The 21,762-nt window shown below is 42.2% G+C and overlaps 2 gene segments (V, D, J or C); both read right to left on the bottom strand.

Moving 5' to 3' along the window:
* Nucleotides 1–9,854: 9,854 nt before the first annotated feature.
* On the bottom strand, nucleotides 9,855–10,494 carry LOC140640598 (immunoglobulin heavy variable 3-23-like). The segment is given in 2 exon segments: nucleotides 9,855–10,204; nucleotides 10,308–10,494. Coding segments are annotated over 2 exon segments (381 nt in total).
* Nucleotides 10,495–19,922: 9,428 nt separating this feature from the next.
* On the bottom strand, nucleotides 19,923–20,570 carry LOC140639592 (immunoglobulin heavy variable 3-23-like). The segment is given in 2 exon segments: nucleotides 19,923–20,340; nucleotides 20,444–20,570. Coding segments are annotated over 2 exon segments (450 nt in total).
* Between the last annotated feature and the right edge of the window lie 1,192 nt (nucleotides 20,571–21,762).

The following is a 21,762-nucleotide window of genomic DNA, read 5'->3' as shown; positions in this document are numbered from 1 at the left end:
GGACTATGCCTGTCCTGGGGGAGGCTGGGTCCTGGGCTGTGTCCCGGCGCCTTGTGTTTTGGGGCCTGCACTGTTGGATTCATGCTCCCGTCTGCATAGCCCCCTCCATGGAGCTGACACCCGAACTCCTCTGAGCTGCTCCCAGAGCCATGCAGCCCCCTACGCACGGAGCCTCCTCCTTTTCTGGAGCCACCGCCGCCGAGCTGCTCCCGGGGCCGCGCAGCCCCTCCGTGCAGAGCCACTGCCCGAGCCCCTCGGATCTGCTCCCGGGTCAATGCATGCACGCTGCAGCCCTTAGGGATCTCGGTGCACTCTCCTGGGTGAGCAAGTGTCTGTTAGTGTCCCAGGGAGCCCGAAGGCATCCCCGCCCTCCTGCGTCCTGCTCTAACTCCCTGGGGGCGCCTATCCTCCCGGGAATATTGGTGAAGCTCCTGCTTCTCTGGGAAGGAGCTCTCCTGTCCTGGGGGCACTCGCCCCAGGCTTAGCCTGGCTCCTCGCATGGCCCCTCCCCCTTGGATGCCTTTTGTTTCATTATTTCTTTTTCCCCGTCTCCCTACCTTGATAGAAGCATGAACTCTTCTCACTGTAGCATTCCACCTGGTCTCTCTTTAAATCTCAAGCCTAATTCATAGATTTTCAGGATGATTTGAAGGTTATCTAGGTAATTTGGTGGGGACAGGTGATTTGGGGACCCTACTCTTCTGCCATCTTTCACCTCCCTCCTTTTTTTTTTCATTGACCCATTTCTTCTTCAATAAGATGTTATTTTATCAGCATTATATATATGTACATAATATATGTATGTATATATATGATACATATATATCTATATCTATCTATCTATCTATATATAATTTATTTATTCATGACAGACAAAGAGAGAGAGAAGCACAGACACAGGCAAAGGGAGAAGCAGGGTCCTTGCAGGGAACCCAATGTGGAACTTCATCCCGGGTCTCCAGGATCACACCCTGAGCTGAAGGCAGCTATAAAATTCTGAAACATCAGGGCTGCCCTTATTATATATTTTACTGAAGTTTGAATCCGACCTATAACAAGCACCCAGTGTTCATCCCATCAGTGTCCCTGTCAGTGCCCATCACCAATTCACCAAAAGCACCCACTCACTTCCTCTTCCACTAGCCCTTGTTCGTTTCCCAGAGTTAGGAGTCTCTCATGGTTTGTCAACCTCACTGATGTTTCCCACTCATTTTCCCTCCTTTCACCCTTCCTGGGTGCTGGGCATAGTGGGAGCTGTTTACCGTGTGAGTCCTTTGTTCCCTGGAAGCCCTTCTCTCCCAGGCACAAGGTGAAACAAGGAGGAACAACAGCATGGTGGCAGCCAGCTCTCGAACCGTGGAATTGGCTCCCCTCAGTAACTACCACAGTCTCCCAGTCTGCACTGTCCTAGATGCTCACAGCCTGGCCTGTGGGTGCAGGTCTGCACAGCTTTCAGGGCGTCCAGTGGCATGAGAGTCCTCTCTGTCCTGTGCCCTCCCCACCTCCATCTCTTCCAGGGGATGTCCGGGATCCTGGTCTGTATCCACTCTGTGCCCTGGGATCCAGGGCCCTGGCTGCTGGAATTGTGCTCCCAGGGATCAAGGTTCCCGAAGCCAGCGGGACACAGACAGCTCCCTCTTGAGATCCCACCCCCAGCCCCTGGATAGACTGGCTTCTCCTACATTCCCTCCTGGGTGCGCGTTTCAGCCCTTTACTGAGATCCCACATTTGTTGTGCTTGCCCCTGGACTCACTTCCTCTACTAGTGACACTGGGAACTGGATGCTTCAATGCCCCTCCTGCGATTTTGCCCAATTTTACTGGTAATCACTTTTCTGTCTGGGAATACACAAGGCGGATTTATAATGTTCCAGCTTCTTCAGGGCTGGACTTTCATGTCCTGGAGGCTTTAGCTGTGGGCCTTACATGGGCTCATCACGGTGCTCCTCCCCTAGTTGATTTTTTTTATTTTATTATTTCTGCCTTCCTACATTGTTAGAAGTGAAAACCCTTTTCTCTGTAGTGTTCTGGCCAATCTCTCTTTAAGTCTCAGGTCGAATTTGTAGGTGTTCAGGATGGTTTGTAACTTATCTAGGTATTTGATGGGGCCAGCTGAGTTGAGGACCCCTACTCCTCTGTCATCTTGCCCTGCCTCACATTTATTTTTTCTGCCATTTCTCTGGTAGGCCTTCCAGTGGAACAGAAAATTATTTCCCTCCTCTTTTGGATTCATTGTCTGGTCTAATCACGGAGTTCGTAAAAGGCAGACCTTCAGGAGACAATGAATTTCATTGTGCATGTGCATGGGCTACATAATATATGATGTGAGGTGGGATTTCATATCAGGACAGGGTGTCTATTTATGTCTTCTGCCAACTTCTGATTGGGTTTTTCATTTCGTGTTGTTTAGGTTGATAATTGTGCTGTATATTTTGGAAACCAGCCTTAATCTGATGATCAATTTGCAAATATTTTCTCCCATCTTATAGGTTGTCTTTAAATTATGTTGAGTGTTTCCATAGCTGTACAACTGCTCTTTCCTTGATGGAATCCATACAGTTTAGCTTTGGTTTTGTTTTCCTTCCCCCTAGAAACTTGAGTAGCAAGAAACTGTTGTGCCTGAGTTCACAAAATCTCTAGGATTTTGATGGTTTCCTGCTTCACAATTAGGAATTTCATTTACTCTGATTTTTATCTCTGTGTCACTTGTAAGAATGTGGCCCAGGTTCATGTTTTTACTTGTGACTGTCCAATATTCACAACCCCACCTGTTGAAAAGATTGTCCTTTTCCAGCGGATACTCTTTTTTGTGCTTTGTCAAAGACAATATGACCGTAGAGTTGTGTTTCCATTTCTGCATTCTCTACTCTATTCCATTGACCTATGACCTCTTTTACTGCCAAAATTATACCATCTTGGGGATCAAAACTTTGAACTCCACAATTGTGATACCTTCTGCTTTGGGTTGTTTTCAACATTGTCTTGTCTTGTCAGGATCATTCTTTGTTCCTTACAAGTTTTAGGATTGTTTCTTCTATTTCCTAGAACAAAGTTCATGGTATTTTGATAGGGTTTTCATTGAATGTGTCGATTGCTCTTGGTAGCATAGATATTTTATCAATACTTATAACTCCAATCCATGAGAATAGAATGTTTTCAATCTATGTGTGTCTTCCTCAATTTCTTTCATAAGTGTTCAAGAAGTTTGAGACTATAGATCCTTTTCCTCTCTGGTTAGTATTTTTGTAGTGTTGGATCTTAGTGTTAGGAACTTGGTAAGACTTTTGCATCCATATTTATGAATATAATTGTTTGTAATTCTCCTTAGTAGCTGGGTCTTTAGTTTGGGGGTCAATGTAATGCTGACATCAGAGAATGAGCCTGGAAGTTTTCCTTCAATTTCTATTATTTGAATAGCTTCAGAAGAATAGGTATTGATTCTGGTTTAAAATCACTTGGTAGGGATCCCTGGGTGGCTCAGCAGTTTGGTGCCTGCCTTAGGTCCAGGGCATGACCCTGGAGTCCCAGGATCGAATCCCACATTGGACTCCCTGCATGGAGCTTGATCCTCCCTCTGCCTGTGTCTCTGTCTCTCGCTGTATGTCTCTCAGGGAAGAAAAAATTCTTTGTTTAAAATATTGCGGCAGTAAACCTGGGTACCTCAGTGGTTGAGTGTGTGTCTTTGGGTCAGGGTATGATATCTGAGTACTGGGGACAAGTCCAGCATCAGGCACGCTGCATGGAGTCTGCTTCTCCTCCCTCTACCTATGTCTCTGTCTCTGTGTTTCGCTCATGAATAAATAAATGTACTCTTTAAAAAATTGGCCCAAGGATGTTGCCCATGGGGAAACATTCAGTTAACCATTGATTCTTGATTTCTGCTGAGACGATGATACAAGTTCCTGGGATCAAGCCCCTGGTCAGGCTTTGTGCTCATTGAAGAATCTTGAGATTTTCTATCTGTTACCCTCAAACTATTTTGTCACTTTGTCTATAAATAAATAAATAAATACATACATACATACATACATACATACAATGTTGGGGGCAAGATCATGGAGGAGTAAGGGTTCTCAACTCACCTCATACCAGCAACTAACTAAGATAACTTTTTTAAAAGATATTGTATATTAGCCCTTCACCCGATAGGTCATTGACAAATATCTTCTCCCATTCTTTAGGTTGGCTTTGAGTTTTGTTGACTATTATGCTGTGCATACCTTTTTATCTTGATGATGTCCCAATAGATCACAAACAATAGGAAGGAAATACAAACGATTTTATTTTTTTTAATTTATTTTTTATTGGTGTTCAATTTACTAACATACCGAATAACCCCCAGTGCCCGTCACCCATTCATTCCCACCCCCCGCCCTCCTCCCCTTCTACCACCCCTAGTTCGTTTCCCAGAGATAGCAGTCTTTACGTTCTGTCTCCCTTTCTGATATTTCCCACACATTTCTTCTCCCTTCCCTTATATTCCCTTTCACTATTATTTATATTCCCCAAATGAATGAGAACATATAATGTTTGTCCTTCTCCGACTGACTTACTACTTCACTCAGCATAATACCCTCCAGTTCCATCCACGTTGAAGCAAATGGTGGGTATTTGTCATTTCTAATAGCTGAGTAATATTTTAAAAACATATTAGGACCACTTCTATGCCAATAAATTAGGCAATCCAGAAGAAATGGATGCTTTTCTGGAAAACCACAAATAAGCAAAACTGGAATGCGAAGAAATAGAAAACCCGAACTGGCAAATAACCAAGGAGGAAATTGAAGCAGTCATCTAAAATCTCCCAAGACACAAAAATCCAGGTTCAGATGGCTTCCCAGGGAAGTCTATCAAACATTTAAAGAAGAAGCCATACGTATTTACTAAAGCTGTTCTGGAAGATAGAAAGGGACAGAATACTTCCAAACTCTTTTAATGAGGCCAGAATCACCTTAAATCCAAAACTAGACAAAGACTTCACCAAAATCCACCGAATTATAGACCAATAACCCTGATGAACGCAGAAGCAAAAATTCTCAACAAGACACTGCCCAATAGGACACAACAATATATTAACAAAATAATTCACCATGACCAATGGGATTTATACCTGGGATGCAAGGCTGGTTCAACATTCGTAAAGCAATCAATATGATAGATCATATCAAAAAAAGAAAAAAGACAAGAACCATATGATCTTCTCAATACAAACAGAGAAATCATTTGACAAAATACAGGATCCATTCCTGATCAAAACTCTTCAGAGCGTAGAGATAGAGGGAACATACTTCAGCATCTTAAAAGCCATCTACGAAAAGCCCACAGCAAATATCATTCTCAATGGGGAAACACTGGGAGCCTTTCCACTAAGATCAGAAACAAGACAGGGATAAACACTCTCACCACTGCTATTCAACATAGTACTAGAGGTCCTAGCCTCAGCAATAAGGCAACAAAAAGAAACAAAAGGCATTCATATTGGCAAACAAGAAGTCGAAACCAAAAAAGAAAAAAAATAGAAGTCAAAACCTCTGTCTTCGCAGATTACATGACACTGTATCTAGAAAACTCAAAAGACTCCACCCCAAGGTTGATTGAACTCATACAGCAATTCGGCAGTGTGGCAGGATACAAAATAAATGCCCAGAAATCACTTCCATTACTGTACACTAGCAATGAGATTAAAGAAAGAAATATTAAGGCATGAAAAAAAAATCTTAAATTGCACCCAAAAGCATAAGATACCCAGGATTAACCCTAACCAAAGAGGTACAGTTTCTATACCCTAAAAACTATGGAACACTTCTGAAAGAAATTGAGGAAGAAACAAGAATATTGATGAATATTCCATGCTCATGGATTGGAAGAATTAATTTTGTGAAAATGTCAAAGCTACCCAGGGCAATTTACACGTTCAATGCAATTCCTATAAAATACCTCAGACTTTCTTCAGAGGGTTGGAACAAATCAACTTAAGGTTTGTGTGGAATCAGAAAAACCTCCAAATAACCATGGTAATACTGAAAGGAAAACCAGAACTGGGGCATCAGAATGCTGGATTCCAAGTTCTACTACAAAGCTGTGATCATCAAGACATTCTGGTAGTGGCACAAAAACAGACACATTGATCAATTGCACAGAATGGAGAACCAGAAGTGGACACTGAACTCTATGGTCAACTAATATTCTACAAAGCAGGAAAGACTATCCACTGGAAAAAACAAGAGTCTCTTCAATAAACGGTGCTTGGAAAATTGGACAGCCATGTACAGAAGAATGAAACTAGTTCATTCTCTTACACAAAACACAAGACAAACAAAAAATTGATGAAAGGTCAAAATGTGAGACAAGATTCCATCAAAATCGTAGAGAACACAGGCAACACCCTTTTTGAACTTGGCCACAGTAACTTCTTGCAAGATTCATCCATGAAGGCAAGAGAAACAAAAGCAAAAATGAACTATTGGGACTTCATCAAGATAAGAAGCTTTTGCACAGCAAAAGATACCGTCAACAAAACTCAAAGACAACCTACAGATTGGGAGAAAATATTTGCAAATGACTAGATAACAGACTAGTATAGGACAAATAAGAGGTGAAACCCTGTTTAAGTGTTTCTGGGTGATGTCACCACATTCCCAGATTCAGTGGACTAAACAACAGACGCTCATTCTCACAGCTCTGGAGTCTGGGAAGTCTAAGGTCCAGGTGCAGGCAGATGTGGTGTCTGGAGCGCCCATGTCCTAGCATGTCCTTTCTCCCCCTTTCAAATGGGGCCAGGGGGCATTGAGCTTTCCATGTACTGATGGTTCCTGATCAGGTTCCTGATCGCATCATGAGGCTCCATCTCCTGACCTCATTGTTCCCCTAAGGTCCCAACTCCTTCTTCCATCACATAGACGTGAGGTTTCAACCTGAGGATAGTAGAGATGATGACACACAGTTAGCTATATCAGCACCCGAAGGATCCATGAGTTATTTCCTGCAGGTGGAAGGTCCTCCTTCACTTTTGTTCCCTCATAATTGTTAAGTCGAATTTGTCATCACACAGTATTCTTGAGTGTTACCTGCTTGCTCCTTGATCTCCAACACCGCATCTTCTCTTCCTGCCCCACCCATGGGAAATCCAGCAGGAACACTTGACTTGACATCAGGGAAATACAAATGAAAACCACACTAAGGTCCGACTTATACAACTCAGAATGGATAAAGTAACAAGGCAGGAAGCAATAAATATAAGGGAGGATATTGAGAAAGTGGAACTTTCTCTTCTTTTGGTGGGAATGCAGGCTTATTCAGCCACTCCAGAAAACAGAATGGAATGTCCTGAAAAAGTGAGAATAGAGCTACCCTAGGACACAGCCATTGAATTACATGGTATTTACCCCAAAGATGCAAAGTTAATGTAATTAAGGGACCCCTGCATCCCAATGTTCACAGCAACAATGTCCAGAATAGCCAAACTGTGGGAGGAATCATGATTCCCTTCTACAGAAGAGTGATAAAGAAGATGTGGAATGAGCCTCAGTGTCCATCGACAGATGAATGTTTAGAGAAGATGTGGTTTATATATACAATGGGACATTACTCAGCCATTAGAAATGACGAAAAACCACCATTTGCTTCAATGTGGATGGAACTGGAAGGGATTATGCTGAGTGAAGTAAGTGATTCAGAGAAGGACAAACATTATATGGTTTCACACATACAAAGTACATAAAAATAGTGCAAGGGAACAAAGGGGAAAGGAGATAGAATGAGTGGGAATTATCAGACACAGTAACAGTGCATGAGAAACTCCTACCTATGGGGGAAAAAAAGGAAGGAGTAGTGGAAGGGGAGTTGGTTGGTGGGTTGGGGTACCTGTATGACAGGAGCTGAGGGGGGCAATTGACGGAATGAGTACTGGCTGTTATATGTAGGCAAATCGAACTCCAATAAAAATATACAAAATATGTGGTTTATATATACAATGGGATATTACACACCTGTCAGAAATGATGAATAACATGAAATAGCATTTCCTTCAACATGGATGGAACAGGAGCTATTATAGTGAGAGAAATTAATCACAGAAAGGCAATGATATGGTCTCACCCATATGTGGAGTATAGGAAATATTGAAAGAGACCATAAGGGAAGGAGTGAAACTTAAGTCTGGTAATATTACAGAGGAAGACAAATCATGGGAGACACGTGACTCTGGAGGAAAAAAACCTGAGGGTCGCTGGAAGAGAGGGGGTGTGGGATGGGGAACTGGGTGATGGGAGTTAAGGAGGGGATGTGATATGATGAGCACTGAGTATGTAGTAAATATTGGTAAATTCAATTTCAACAAAAAAAATGGCAAAAGTTCCTGGAACATCATACATGGACTGGGACGATCAAACAACAGACACTCATTCTCACAGATCTGGAATCTGGGAAGTCTGAGGTCCAGGTGCAGGCAGATGTGGTCTCTGGAGAGCACCCACGTCCTACCCCATCCTTTCCCCATCACCTCACATGGGGCCAGGGTGCAGGGAACTTTCCCAGTCCTGGTTTATAAGGGCCCTGATCCTATCATGAGGCTGCACCTCCTTACCTAAGTGTTCCCCTAAGGCTCCACCTCCTTCCCCATCTCATGGACGTTCGGTTCCAACATGGGCATGGTAAAGGTCACACACAGTGATCAGACGTCAGCACCAGAAGGATCCATGAGTTATTCCCTGCAGGTGGAAGGTTCTTCAATCCAACTCATCACACTGAAGTTCCTCATTGATCCAGTAGAAGCTTCTGGTGTCTGAGCACATGGTGTATGCATGACCTTCAGAACCAGATTGTGACCTTGGGGAGAGGACACCTTCCATCTGAGACCTGAGAAGGATCTTGGCCTATTTGTACTATTATTGAAAGTTTTGTGCTGCTTCCATATATTATTCATCTCCTTTTCCTATAATTCAGACATCTGTCTACTGAGAATGACCATATTTCTCTTTTTTTCCTTCCAGTTTGATGCTTGTTTAGTGAAATGATTCCTCACACCATGTGCAGTCTTTACTGCCTGTTACCTCCCTGACATTCCTTGCTCATTCTTCTCCTGCACCCAAAGGATAAGAAATCAAACTGTAACCCAGGAGTTCCCTCTTTTGATGCAGTTGGGACACTAACACCACACAAGCCCCTCCTGGAGCAGGACCCCATCCCACCACTGACCCACAACACACACCCGGAGCCAGTGTCCTTCCCTGGCACCATCCAGGCATTTATGACCTGATGAGAGGCCTGCCTGGCTCTCATCAGACATGAAGGTGAAGGTGATGAATGGTTATACTCTTGTGATTGTGTGCGTGTGTGTGTGTGTGTGTGCTTTGTGTGAATGACCTCTGAGTCCACATCCCTACCATGTCATGATGTCATGCGGGAAATCTCTCTCACTCCCAGGCTGTTATTAACATTTTTGTAGAATGTCTCTTTACTCTTGTGTTGACTGGGGATTCTGCTATACCGCAATGTGCAAGACAGCATGTTAGCTTGGGGTCCTGTGATCCTCAGTGATCACCACTAGGACTCATTAAAAGGTTCAGATGATGTGAATTGAGCTATTTGTAATTGATTAAAATTTCGGGTCAGGAGAATTTAAGTACAAGTAAGTGCAAGTTCTATATTTGAATTCTAGGTCTCTAAGAAAGAGACTGAATAGGTAAACACATGATCAAGTGTTCAGAGGGTCTCCTGGGGGGAAACTGCTCCATGGAGAGGAAGCCTGGTCCCTGACAGGAAACCTGCCCAGAAGCAGCCTCTGCACCTGCTCCTGGGCCTTCAAGACACAAGTGGTGAGGAGTGTGCACCCCCTGGTGGTCCTGATCCCCTTCTACAGGGAGGTTTGTGTCAGGGCTCACACTGAGTTTGCCTCACTGTGTCCTTCGCACAGTAATACACGGCCGTGTCCTCGGCTGTCAGGCTGTTCATCTGCAGATACACTGTGTTCTTGGCGTTGTCTCTGGAGATGGTGAATCGGCCCTTCACAGCGTCTGCGTAGCCTGTGCTTCCACCGCTGTTAATACCTGCGACCCACTGCAGCCCCTTCCCAGGAGCCTGGCGGACCCAGTTCATGCCGTAGCTACTGAAGGTGAATCCAGAGGCCACACAGGACAGTCTCAGGGACCCCGCAGGCTTCACCAGGTCTCCCCCAGACTCCACCAGCTGCACCTCACCCTGGACACCTGCAGACACAAGACATCCTGGTCAAACAACTGTCCCACATCCCCTCTTTCCCTCACTCACCTTCACTCACAGACTCAAGGTCTCTGGTTCTCTATGAATTACCTTGTAAAATAGCGACAAGGAAAACCCAGCCGAGCACAGACTCCATGGTAATTTGTCTGTGTTGTGTCCTGATCACTGAATTGGGTCACCTGGGGATGCTGGGGCTGGGGCTCCTCTCCCAGCTGCAGGGTCGGGACTGGGCTGGTTTAATCAGTGAAGGGAACGCCCTATTTGCATGTCCTCTGACCATATGACCAGCTACAGACTTACATTCATGTATTTAAAGCCAACTCAAGTGTTGCACCACAATTCTATAGCAATTTGTGTAGATGACTCTCTGACTATATGAAGTTCTAATGACAGTTATTTTTGAATTTCTTGGTTCATTTCAAAAGACACATCAGTATAGGACATTTTCTGGAGATATTTCATCTTGTTAATAAATTTTAATCTTAAATATTTATTTTTGGTGCTAGTGGAAATCAGATTATTTGTTAATTTTGTACATGTAATTTGTATTTATTATGTAGGAATATATCTTTATTTTATTTACTGATTTTATATACTGATTCTTTTGCTGAGCTCATGAGTTATTTCTTCCAGTTTTTATGTGACGTTTTTACTCATTGACTCTATTAAGACATTGTCATAGGAAAACTAATTATTTTCTTTACAGGTTACCACTTTTTCTTTGTTTTTTAATGTAGTTTTCTTGCTACGTTTACTGGTAGGTCCTCCAAACCGGGGCAGAAAGCTTTTTCCTCTTGTCTTCAGGATGCATTGTCTGTTCTATTTTTTTTTTACATGCATCCTATGTTTATTGCAGCATTTTTTAAATAATAAATATATTTTTATTGGTGTTCAATTTGCCAACATACAAAATAACACCTAGTGCTCATCCCGTCAAGTGTCCCCTTCAGTGCCCTTCACCCATTCACCCCTACCCCCCTCCATCATCCCCTTCCACCACCCCTAGTTCGTTTCCTAGAGTTAGGAGTCTTCCATGTTCTAACTCCAATTCTATTTTCTACACATTTCTTCTCCCTTCCCTTCTATTCCCTTTCACTATTATTTATATTCCCCAAATGAATGAGACCATACGTTTGTCCTTCGCCGATTGACTTATTTCACTCAGCCATAATATGCTCCAGTTTCAACTTCATTGAAGCAAATGGTGGTTATTTGTCATTTCTAATGGCTGAGTAATATTCCATTGTATACATAAACCACATCTTCTTTATCCATTCATCTTTCAATGGTCACCGAAGCATCTTCTCCAGTTTACCTATTGTGGACATTGCTGCTCTAAGCATCGGGGTGCAGGTGTCCTGGCATTTCATTGCACGTGCATCATTCGGGTAAGCAGTTGATAAAAGGTAGACCTAGAGGAGACAATAAATTTCATTTTGTATGTGGATGACCTACCTAATATAAAGTGACAGTCTACAACTCAAATCAGGACAAGGTGAATCGTCATGTCCTCTGCCCATTTCTTATTGTAGTTTTCACTTTGTGGTGTTTAGTTTGGTAATTTATTTTTCGGTTTTGGAAACTAGCCTTAATCTGCAGATAGATTTGCAAATATCTTCTCCCATTGTTTTTTTTTTTTTTTTTTTTCCCATTGTTTTTATTCTTTTGGAAGATGTTATTCGTTTATTCATCAGAGATGGAGTGAGATTCAGAGACCGGCAGAGGGAGAAGTGGGCCCCTCCTGCGATTTTGCCCAATTTTACTGGTAATCACTTTTTTGTCTGGGAAGGCACAAGGCGGATATATAATGTTCCAGCTTCTCCAGGGCTGGACTTTCCTGTCCTGGAGGCTTTAGCTGTGGGCCTTACATGGGCTCATCACGGTGCTCCTCCCCTAGTTGATTTTTTTTATTTTATTATTTCTGCCTTCCTACATTGTTAGAAGTGAATACCCTTTTCGCTGTACTGTTCTGGCCAATCTCTCTTTAAGTCTCAGGTCGAATTTGTAGGTGTTCAGGATGGTTTGTAACTTATCTAGGTATTTGATGGGGCCAGCTGAGTTGAGGACCCCTACTCCTCTGTCATCTTGCCCTGCCTCACATTTATTTTTTCTGCCATTTCTCTGGTAGGCCTTCCAGTGGGACAGAAAATTTTTTTCCCTCTTTTCTGTTGGATTCATTGTCTGATCTAATTATGGAGTTTGTAAAAGGCAAACCTTCAGGAGACAATGAATTTCATTGTTCATGTGCATGGGCTACATAATATATGATGTGAGGTGGGATTTAATATCAGGACAGGGTGTCTATTTATGTCTTCTGCCAATTTCTGATTGGGTTTTTCATTTTGTGTTGTTTAGGTTGATAATTGTGCTGTATATTTTGGAAACCAGCCTTAATCTGATGATCAATTTGCAAATATTTTCTCCCATCTTATAGGTTGTCTTTAAATTATGTTGAGTGTTTCCATAGCTGTACAACTGTTCTTTCCTTGATGGAATCCATATAGTTTATCTTTGTTTTTTTTTTTTCCTTCCCCCTAGAAACTTGAGTAGCAAGAAACTGTTGTGCCTGAGTTCACAAAATCTCTAGGATTTTGATGGTTTCCTGCTTCACAATTAGGAATTTCATTTACTCTGATTTTTATCTTGTGTCACTTGTAAGAATGTGGCCCAGGTTCATGTTTTTACTTGTGACTTCCCAATATTCACAACCCCACCTGTTGAAAAGATTGTCCTTTTCCAGCGGATACTCTTTTTTGTGCTTTGTCAAAGACAATATGACCGTAGAGTTGTGTTTCCATTTCTGCATTCTCTACTCTATTCCATTGACCTATGACCTCTTTTACTGCCAAAATTATACCATCTTGAGGATCACAACTTTGAACTCCACAATTGTGATACCTTCTGCTTTGGGTTGTTTTCAACATTGTCTTGTCTTGTCAGGATCATTCTTTGTTCCTTACAAGTTTTAGGATTGTTTCTTCTATTTCCAAGAACAAAGTTCATGGTATTTTGATAGGGTTTTCATTGAATGTGTCGATTGCTCTTGGTAGCATAGATATTTTATCAATACTTATAACTCCAATCCATGAGAATAGAATGTTTTCAATCTATGTGTGTCTTCCTCAATTTCTTTCATAAGTGTTCTAGAAGTTTGAGACTATAGATCCTTTTCCTCTCTGGTTAGTATTTTTGTAGTGTTGGATCTTAGTGTTAGGAACTTGGTAAGACTTTTGCATCCATATTTATGAATATAATTGTTTGTAATTCTCCTTAGTAGCTGGGTCTTTAGTTTGGGGGTCAATGTAATGCTGACATCAGAGAATGAGCCTGGAAGTTTTCCTTCAATTTCTATTATTTGAATAGCTTCAGAAGAATAGGTATTGATTCTGGTTTAAAATCACTTGGTAGGGATCCCTGGGTGACTCAGCAGTTTGGTGCCTGCCTTAGGTCCAGGGCATGACCCTGGAGTCCCAGGATCGAATCCCACATTGGACTCCCTGCATGGAGCCTGCTCTTCCCTCTGCCTCTGTCTCTGTCTCTCGCTGTATGTCTCTCAGGGAAGAAAAAATTCTTTGTTTAAAATATTGCGGCAGTAAACCTGGGTACCTCAGTGGTTGAGTGTGTGTCTTTGGGTCAGGGTATGATATCTGAGTACTGGGGACAAGTCCAGCATCAGGCACGCTGCATGGAGTCTGCTTCTCCTCAATCTACCTATGTCACTGTCTCTTTGTGTCGCTCATGAATAAATAAATGCACTCTTTAAAAAATTGGCCCAAGGATGTTGCCCATGGGGAAACATTCAGTTAACCATTGATTCTTGATTTCTGCTGAGACGATGATACAAGTTCCTGGGATCAAGCCCCTAGTCAGGCTTTGTGCTCATTGAAGAATCTTGAGATTTTCTGTTACCCTCAAACTATTTTGTCACTTTGTCTATAAATAAATAAATAAATAAATACATACATACATACATAAAATGTTGGGGGCAAGATCATGGAGGAGTAAGGGTTCTCAACTCACCTCATACCAGCAACTAACCAAGATAACTTTTTTAAAAGATATTGTATATTATCCCTTCACCTGATAGGTCATTGACAAATATCTTCTCCCATTCTTTAGGTTGGCTTTGAGTTTTGTTGACTATTATGCTGTGCATAGCTTTTTATCTTGATGATGTCCCAATAGCTCACAAACAATAGTAAGGAAATACAAACGATTTTATTTTTTTAATTTATTTTTTATTGGTGTTCAATTTACTAACATACAGAATAACCCCCAGTGCCCGTCACCCATTCACTCCCACCCCCGCCCTCCTCCCCTTCTACCACCCCTGGTTCATTTCCCAGAGATAGCAGTCTTTACGTTCTGTCTCCCTTTCTGATATTTCCCACACATTTCTTCTCCCTTCCCTTATTTTCCCTTTCACTATTATTTATATTCCCCAAATGAATGAGAACATATAATGTTTGTCCTTCTCCGACTGACTTACTTCACTCAGCATAATACCCTCCAGTTCCATCCACGTTGAAGCAAATGGTGGGTATTTGTCATTTCTAATAGCTGAGTAATATTTTAAAAACATATTAGGACCACTTCTATGCCAATAAATTAGGCAATCCAGAAGAAATGGATGCTTTTCTGGAAAACCACAAATAAGCAAAACTGGAATGCGAAGAAATAGAAAACCCGAACTGGCAAATAACCAAGGAGGAAATTGAAGCAGTCATCTAAAATCTCCCAAGACACAAAAATCCAGGTTCAGATGGCTTCCCAGGGAAGTCTATCAAACATTTAAAGAAGAAGCCATACGTATTTACTAAAGCTGTTCTGGAAGATAGAAAGGGACAGAATACTTCCAAACTCTTTTAATGAGGCCAGAATCACCTTAAATCCAAAACTAGACAAAGACTTCACCAAAATCCACCGAATTATAGACCAATAACCCTGATGAACGCAGAAGCAAAAATTCTCAACAAGACACTGCCCAATAGGACACAACAATATATTAACAAAATAATTCACCATGACCAATGGGATTTATACCTGGGATGCAAGGCTGGTTCAACACTCGTAAAGCAATCAATATGATAGATCATATCAACAAGAAAAAGAAGACAAGAACCATATGATCTTCTCAATACAAACAGAGAAATCATTTCACAAAATACAGGATCCATTCCTGATCAAAACTCTTCAGTGCGTAGGGATAAGGGGAACATACTTCAGCATCTTGAAAGCCATCTACGAAAAGCCCACAGCAAATATCATTCTCAATGGCAAACACTGGGAGCCTTTCCCCTAAGATCAGAAACAAGACAGGGATAAACACTCTCACCACTGCTATTCAACATAGTACTAGAGGTCCTAGCCTCAGCAATAAGGCAACAAAAAGAAACAAAAGGCATTCATATTGGCAAACAAGAAGTCGAAACCAAAAAAGAAAAAAAATAGAAGTCAAAACCTCTGTCTTCGCAGATTACATGACACTGTATCTAGAAAACTCAAAAGACTCCACCCCAAGGTTGATTGAACTCATACAGCAATTCTGCAGTGTGGCAGGATACAAAATAAATGCCCAGAAATCACTTCCATTACTGTACACTAGCAATGAGATAAAAGAATGAAATGTTAAGGCATGAAAAAAAAAATCTTAAATTGCACCCAAAAGCATAAGATACCCAGGATTAACCCTAACCAAAGAGGTACAGTTTCTATACCCTAAAAACTATGGAACACTTCTGAAAGAAATTGAGGAAGAAACAAGAATATTGATGAATATTCCATGCTCATGGATTGGAAGAATTAATTTTGTGAAAATGTCAAAGCTACCCAGGGCAATTTACACGTTCAATGCAATTCCTATAAAATACCTCAGACTTTCTTCAGAGGGTTGGAACAAATCAACTTAAGGTTTGTGTGGAATCAGAAAAAACTCCAAATAACCATGGTAATACTGAAAGCAAAACTAGAACTGGGGCATCAGAATTCTGGATTCCAAGTTCTACTACAAAGCTGTGATCATCAAGACATTCTGGTAGTGGCACAAAAACAGACACATTGATCAATTGCACAGAATGGAGAACCAGAAGTGGACACTGAACACTATGGTCAACTAATATTCGACAAAGCAGGAAAGACTATCCACTGGAAAAAACAAGAGTCTCTTCAATAAACGGTGCTTGGAAAATTGGACAGCCATGTACAGAAGAATGAAACTAGATCATTCTCTTACACAAAACACAAGACAAACAAAAAATGGATGAAAGATCAAAATGTGAGACAAGATTCCATCAAAATCGTAGAGAACACAGGCAACACCCTTTTTGAACTTGGCCACAGTAACTTCTTGCAAGATTCATCCATGAAGGCAAGAGAAACAAAAGCAAAAATGAACTATTGGGACTTAATCAAGATAAGAAGCTTTTGCACAGCAAAAGATATCGTCAACAAAACTCAAAGACAACCTACAGATTGGGAGAAAATATTTGCAAATGACTAGATAACAGACTAGTATAGGACAAATAAGAGGTGAGACCCTGTTTAAGTGTTTCTGGGTGATGTCACCACATTCCCAGATTCAGTGGACTAAACAACAGACGCTCATTCTCACAGCTCTGGAGTCTGGGATGTCTAAGGTCCATGTGCAGGCAGATGTGGTGTCTGGAGCGCCCATGTCCTAGCATGTCCTTTCTCCCCCTTTCAAATGGGGCCAGGGGGCATTGAGCTTTCCATGTACTGATGGTTCCTGATCGCATCATGAGGCTCCATCTCCTGACCTCATTGTTCCCCTAAGGTCCCAACTCCTTCTTCCATCACATAGATGTGAGGTTCCAACCTGAGGATGGTAGAGATGATGACACACAGTTAGCTATATCAGCACCCGAAGGATCCATGAGTTATTCCCTGCAGGTAGAAGGTCCTCCTTCACTTTTGTTCCCTCATAATTGCTAAGTGGAATTTGTCATCACACAGTATTCTTGAGTGTTACCTTCTCGCTCCTTGATCTCCAATACCCCATCTTCTCTTCCTGCCCCACCCATGGGAAATCCAGCAGGAACACTTGACTTGACATCAGGGAAATACAAATGAAAACCACACTAAGATCCCACTGATGCAACTCAGAATGGATAAAGTAACAAGCAGGAAGCAATAAATATAAGCGAGGATATCGAGAGAGTGGAACTTTCTTTTCTTTTAGTGGGAATGCAGGCTTGTTCAGCCACTCCAGAAAACAGAATGGAATGTCCTGAAAAAGTGAGAATAGAGCTACCCTAGGACACAGCCATTGAATTACATGGTATTTATCCCAAAGATGCAAATTTAATGTAATTAGGGGACCCCCTACCTCCCAATGTTCACAGCAAGAATGTCCAGAATAGCCAAACTGTGGGAGGTATCATGATTCCCTTCTACAGAAGAGTGATAAAGAAGATGTGGAATGAGCCTCGGTGTCCATCGAGAGATGAATGTTTAGAAAGATGTGGTTTATATATACAATGGGATATTGCTCAGCCATTAGAAATGACGAATAACCACCATTTGCTTCAATGTGGATGGAACTGGAAGGGATTATGCTGAGTGAAGTAAGTGATTCAGAGAAGGACAAACAATATATGGTTTCACACATACAAAGTACATAAAAATAGTGCAAGGGAACAAAGGGGAAAGGAGATAGAATGAGTGAGAATTATCAGAGACAGTAACAGTACATGAGAAACTCCTACCTATGGGGGAAAAAAAGGAAGGAGTAGTGGAAGGGGAGTTGGATGGTGGGTTGGGGTACCTGTATGACAGGAGCTGAGGGGGGCAATTGACGGAATGAGTACTGGCTGTTATATGTAGGCAAATCGAACTCCAATAAAAATATACAAAATATGTGGTTTATATATACAATGGGATATTACACACCTGTCAGAAATGATGAATAACATGAAATAGCATTTCCTTCAACATGGATGGAACAGGAGCTATTATAGTGAGAGAAATTAATCACAGGAAGGCAATGATATGGTCTCACCCATATGTGGAGTATAGGAAATATTGAAAGAGACCATAAGGGAAGGAGTGAAACTTAAGTCTGGTAATATTACAAGGAAGAAAAATTATGGGAGACATGTGACTCTGGGGGAAAAAAACCTGAGGGTCGCTGGAAGAGAGGGGGTGTGGGATGGGGAACTGGGTGATGGGAGTTAAGGAGGGGATGTGATATGATGAGCACTGAGTGTGTAGTAAATATTGGTAAATTCAATTACAACAAAGAAAAAAATGGAAAAAATTCCTGGAATATCATACATGGACTGGGACGATCAAACAACAGACACTCATTCTCACAGATTTGGAATCTGGGAAGTCTGAGGTCCAAGTGCAGGCAGATGTGGTCTCTGGAGAGCACCCACGTCCTACCCCATCCTTTCTCCATCACCTCACATGGGGCCAGGGTGCAGGGAACTTTCCCAGTCCTGGTTTATAAGGGCCCTGATCCTATCATGAGGCTGCACCTCCTTACCTAAGTGTTCCCCTAAGGCTCCATCTCCTTCCCCATCTCATGGACGTTCGGTTCCAACATGGGCATGGTAAAGGTCACACACAGTGATCTGACGTCAGCACCAGAAGGATCCATGAGTTATTCCCTGCAGGTGGAAGGTTCTTCAATCCAACTCATCACACTGAAGTTCCTCATTGATCCAGTAGAAGCTTCTGGTGTCTGAGCACATGGTGTATGCATGACCTTCAGAACCAGATTGTGACCTTGGGGAGAGGACACCTTCCATCTGAGACCTGAGAAGGATCTTGGCCTATTTGTACTATTATTGAAAGTTTTGTGCTGCTTCCATATATTATTCATCTCCTTTTCCTATAATTCAGACATCTGTCTACTGAGAATGACCATATTTCTCTTTTTTTCCTTCCAGTTTGATGCTTGTTTAGTGAAATGATTCCTCACACCATGTGCAGTCTTTACTGCCTGTTACCTCCCTGACATTCCTTGCTCATTCTTCTCCTGCACCCAAAGGATAAGAAATCAAACTGTAACCCAGGAGTTCCCTCTTTTGATGCAGTTGGGACACTAACACCACACAAGCCCCTCCTGGAGCAGGACCCCATCCCACCACTGACCCACAACACACACCCGGAGCCAGTGTCCTTCCCTGGCACCATCCAGGCATTTATGACCTGATGAGAGGCCTGCCTGGCTCTCATCAGACATGAAGGTGAAGGTGATGAATGGTTATACTCTTGTGATTGTGTGCGTGTGTGTGTGTGTGCTTTGTGTGAATGACCTCTGAGTCCACATCCCTACCATGTCATGATGTCATGCGGGAAATCTCTCTCACTCCCAGGCTGTTATTAACATTTTTGTAGAATGTCTCTTTACTCTTGTGTTGACTGGGGATTCTGCTATACCGCAATGTGCAAGACAGCATGTTAGCTTGGGGTCCTGTGATCCTCAGTGATCACCACTAGGACTCATTAAAAGGTTCAGATGATGTGAATTGAGCTATTTGTAATTGATTAAAATTTCGGGTCAGGAGAATTTAAGTACAAGTAAGTGCAAGTTCTATATTTGAATTCTAGGTCTCTAAGAAAGAGACTGAATAGGTAAACACATGATCAAGTGTTCAGAGGGTCTCCTGGGGGGAAACTGCTCCATGGAGAGGAAGCCCGGTCCCTGACAGGAAACCTCCCCAGAACCAGCCTCTGCACCTGCTCCTGGGCCTTCAAGACACAAGTGGTGAGGAGTGTGCACCCCCTGGTGGTCCTGATCCCCTTCTACAGGGAGGTTTGTGTCTGGGCTCACACTGAGTTTGCCTCACTGTGTCCTTCGCACAGTAATACACGGCCGTGTCCTCGGCTCTCAGGCTGTTCATCTGCAGATACACTGTGTTCTTGGCGTTGTCTCTGGAGATGGTGAATCGGCCCTTCACAGCGTCTGCGTAGTATGTGCTTCCATCGCTGTTAATACCTGCGACCCACTGCAGCCCCTTCCCAGGAGCCTGGCGGACCCAGCTCATGCCGTAGCTACTGAAGGTGAATCCAGAGGCCACACAGGACAGTCTCAGGGACCCCGCAGGCTTCACCAGGTCTCCCCCAGACTCCACCAGCTGCACCTCACCCTGGACACCTGCAGACACAAGACATCCTGGTCAAACAACTGTCCCACATCCCCTCTTTCGCTCACTCACCTTCACTCACAGACTCAAGGTTTCTGGTTCTCTATGAATTACCTTGTAAAATAGCGACAAGGAAAACCCAGCCGAGCACAGACTCCATGGTAATTAGTCTGTGTTGTGTCCTGATCACTGAATTGGGTCACCTGGGGATGCTGGGGCTGGGGCTCCTCTCCCAGCTGCAGGGTCGGACTGGGCTGGTTTAATCAGTGAAGGGAAGGCCCTATTTGCATGTCCTCTGACCATATGACCAGCTACAGACTTACATTCATGTATTTAAAGCCAACACAAGTGTTGCACCACAATTCTATAGCAATTTGTGTAGATGACCCTCTGACTATATGAAGTTCTAATGACAGTTATTTTTGAATTTCTTGGTTCATTTCAAAAGACACATCAGTATAGGACATTTTCTGGAGATATTTCATCTTGTTAATAAATTTTAATCTTAAATATTTATTTTTGGTGCTAGTGGAAATCAGATTATTTTGTTAATTTTGTACATGTAATTTGTATTTATTATGTAGGAATATATCTTTATTTTATTTGCTGATTTTTTATACTGATTCTTTTGCTGAGCTCATGAGTTATTTCTTCCAGTTTTTATGTGACGTTTTTACTCATTGACTCTATTAAGACATTGTCATAGGAAAACTAATTATTTTCTTTACAGGTTACCACTTTTTCTTTGTTTTTTTAATGTAGTTTTCTTGCTAGGTTTACTGGTAGGTCCTCCAGTCCAGGGCAGAAAGCATTTTCCTCTTGTCTTCAGGATGCATTGTCTGTTCTATTTTTTTTTCATGCATCCTATGTTTATTGCAGCATTTTTTAAATAATAAATTTATTTTTATTGGTGTTCATTTTGCCAACATACAAAATAACACCCAGTGCTCATCCCGTCAAGTGCCCCCTTCAGTGCCCTTCACCCATTCACCCCTTCCCCCCTCCATCATCCCCTTCCACCACCCCTAGTTCGTTTCCTAGAGTTAGGAGTCTTCCATATTCTAACTCCATTTCTGATATTTTCTACACATTTCTTCTCCCTTCCCTTCTATTCCCTTTCACTATTATTTATATTCCCCAAATGAATGAGACCATACGTTTGTCCTTCGCCGATTGACTTATTTCACTCAGCCATAATATGCTCCAGTTCCATCTTCATTGAAGCAAATGGTGGTTATTTGTCATTTCTAATGGCTGAGTAATATTCCATTGTATACATAAACCACATCTTCTTTATCCATTCATCTTTCGATGGTCACCGAAGCACCTTCTCCAGTTTACCTATTGTGGACATTGCTGCTCTAAGCATCGGGGTGCAGGTGTCCCGGCATTTCATTGCATGTGCATCTTTCGGGTAAGCAGTTGATATAAGG

The sequence above is a fragment of the Canis lupus genome, chromosome 9 (assembly GCF_048164855.1).
Source record: "Canis lupus baileyi chromosome 9, mCanLup2.hap1, whole genome shotgun sequence".
Taxonomy (NCBI): domain Eukaryota; kingdom Metazoa; phylum Chordata; class Mammalia; order Carnivora; family Canidae; genus Canis; species Canis lupus.
The sequence above is the reverse complement of the archived record's forward strand: the minus strand, read 5'-3'. Positions and strand labels throughout refer to the sequence as shown.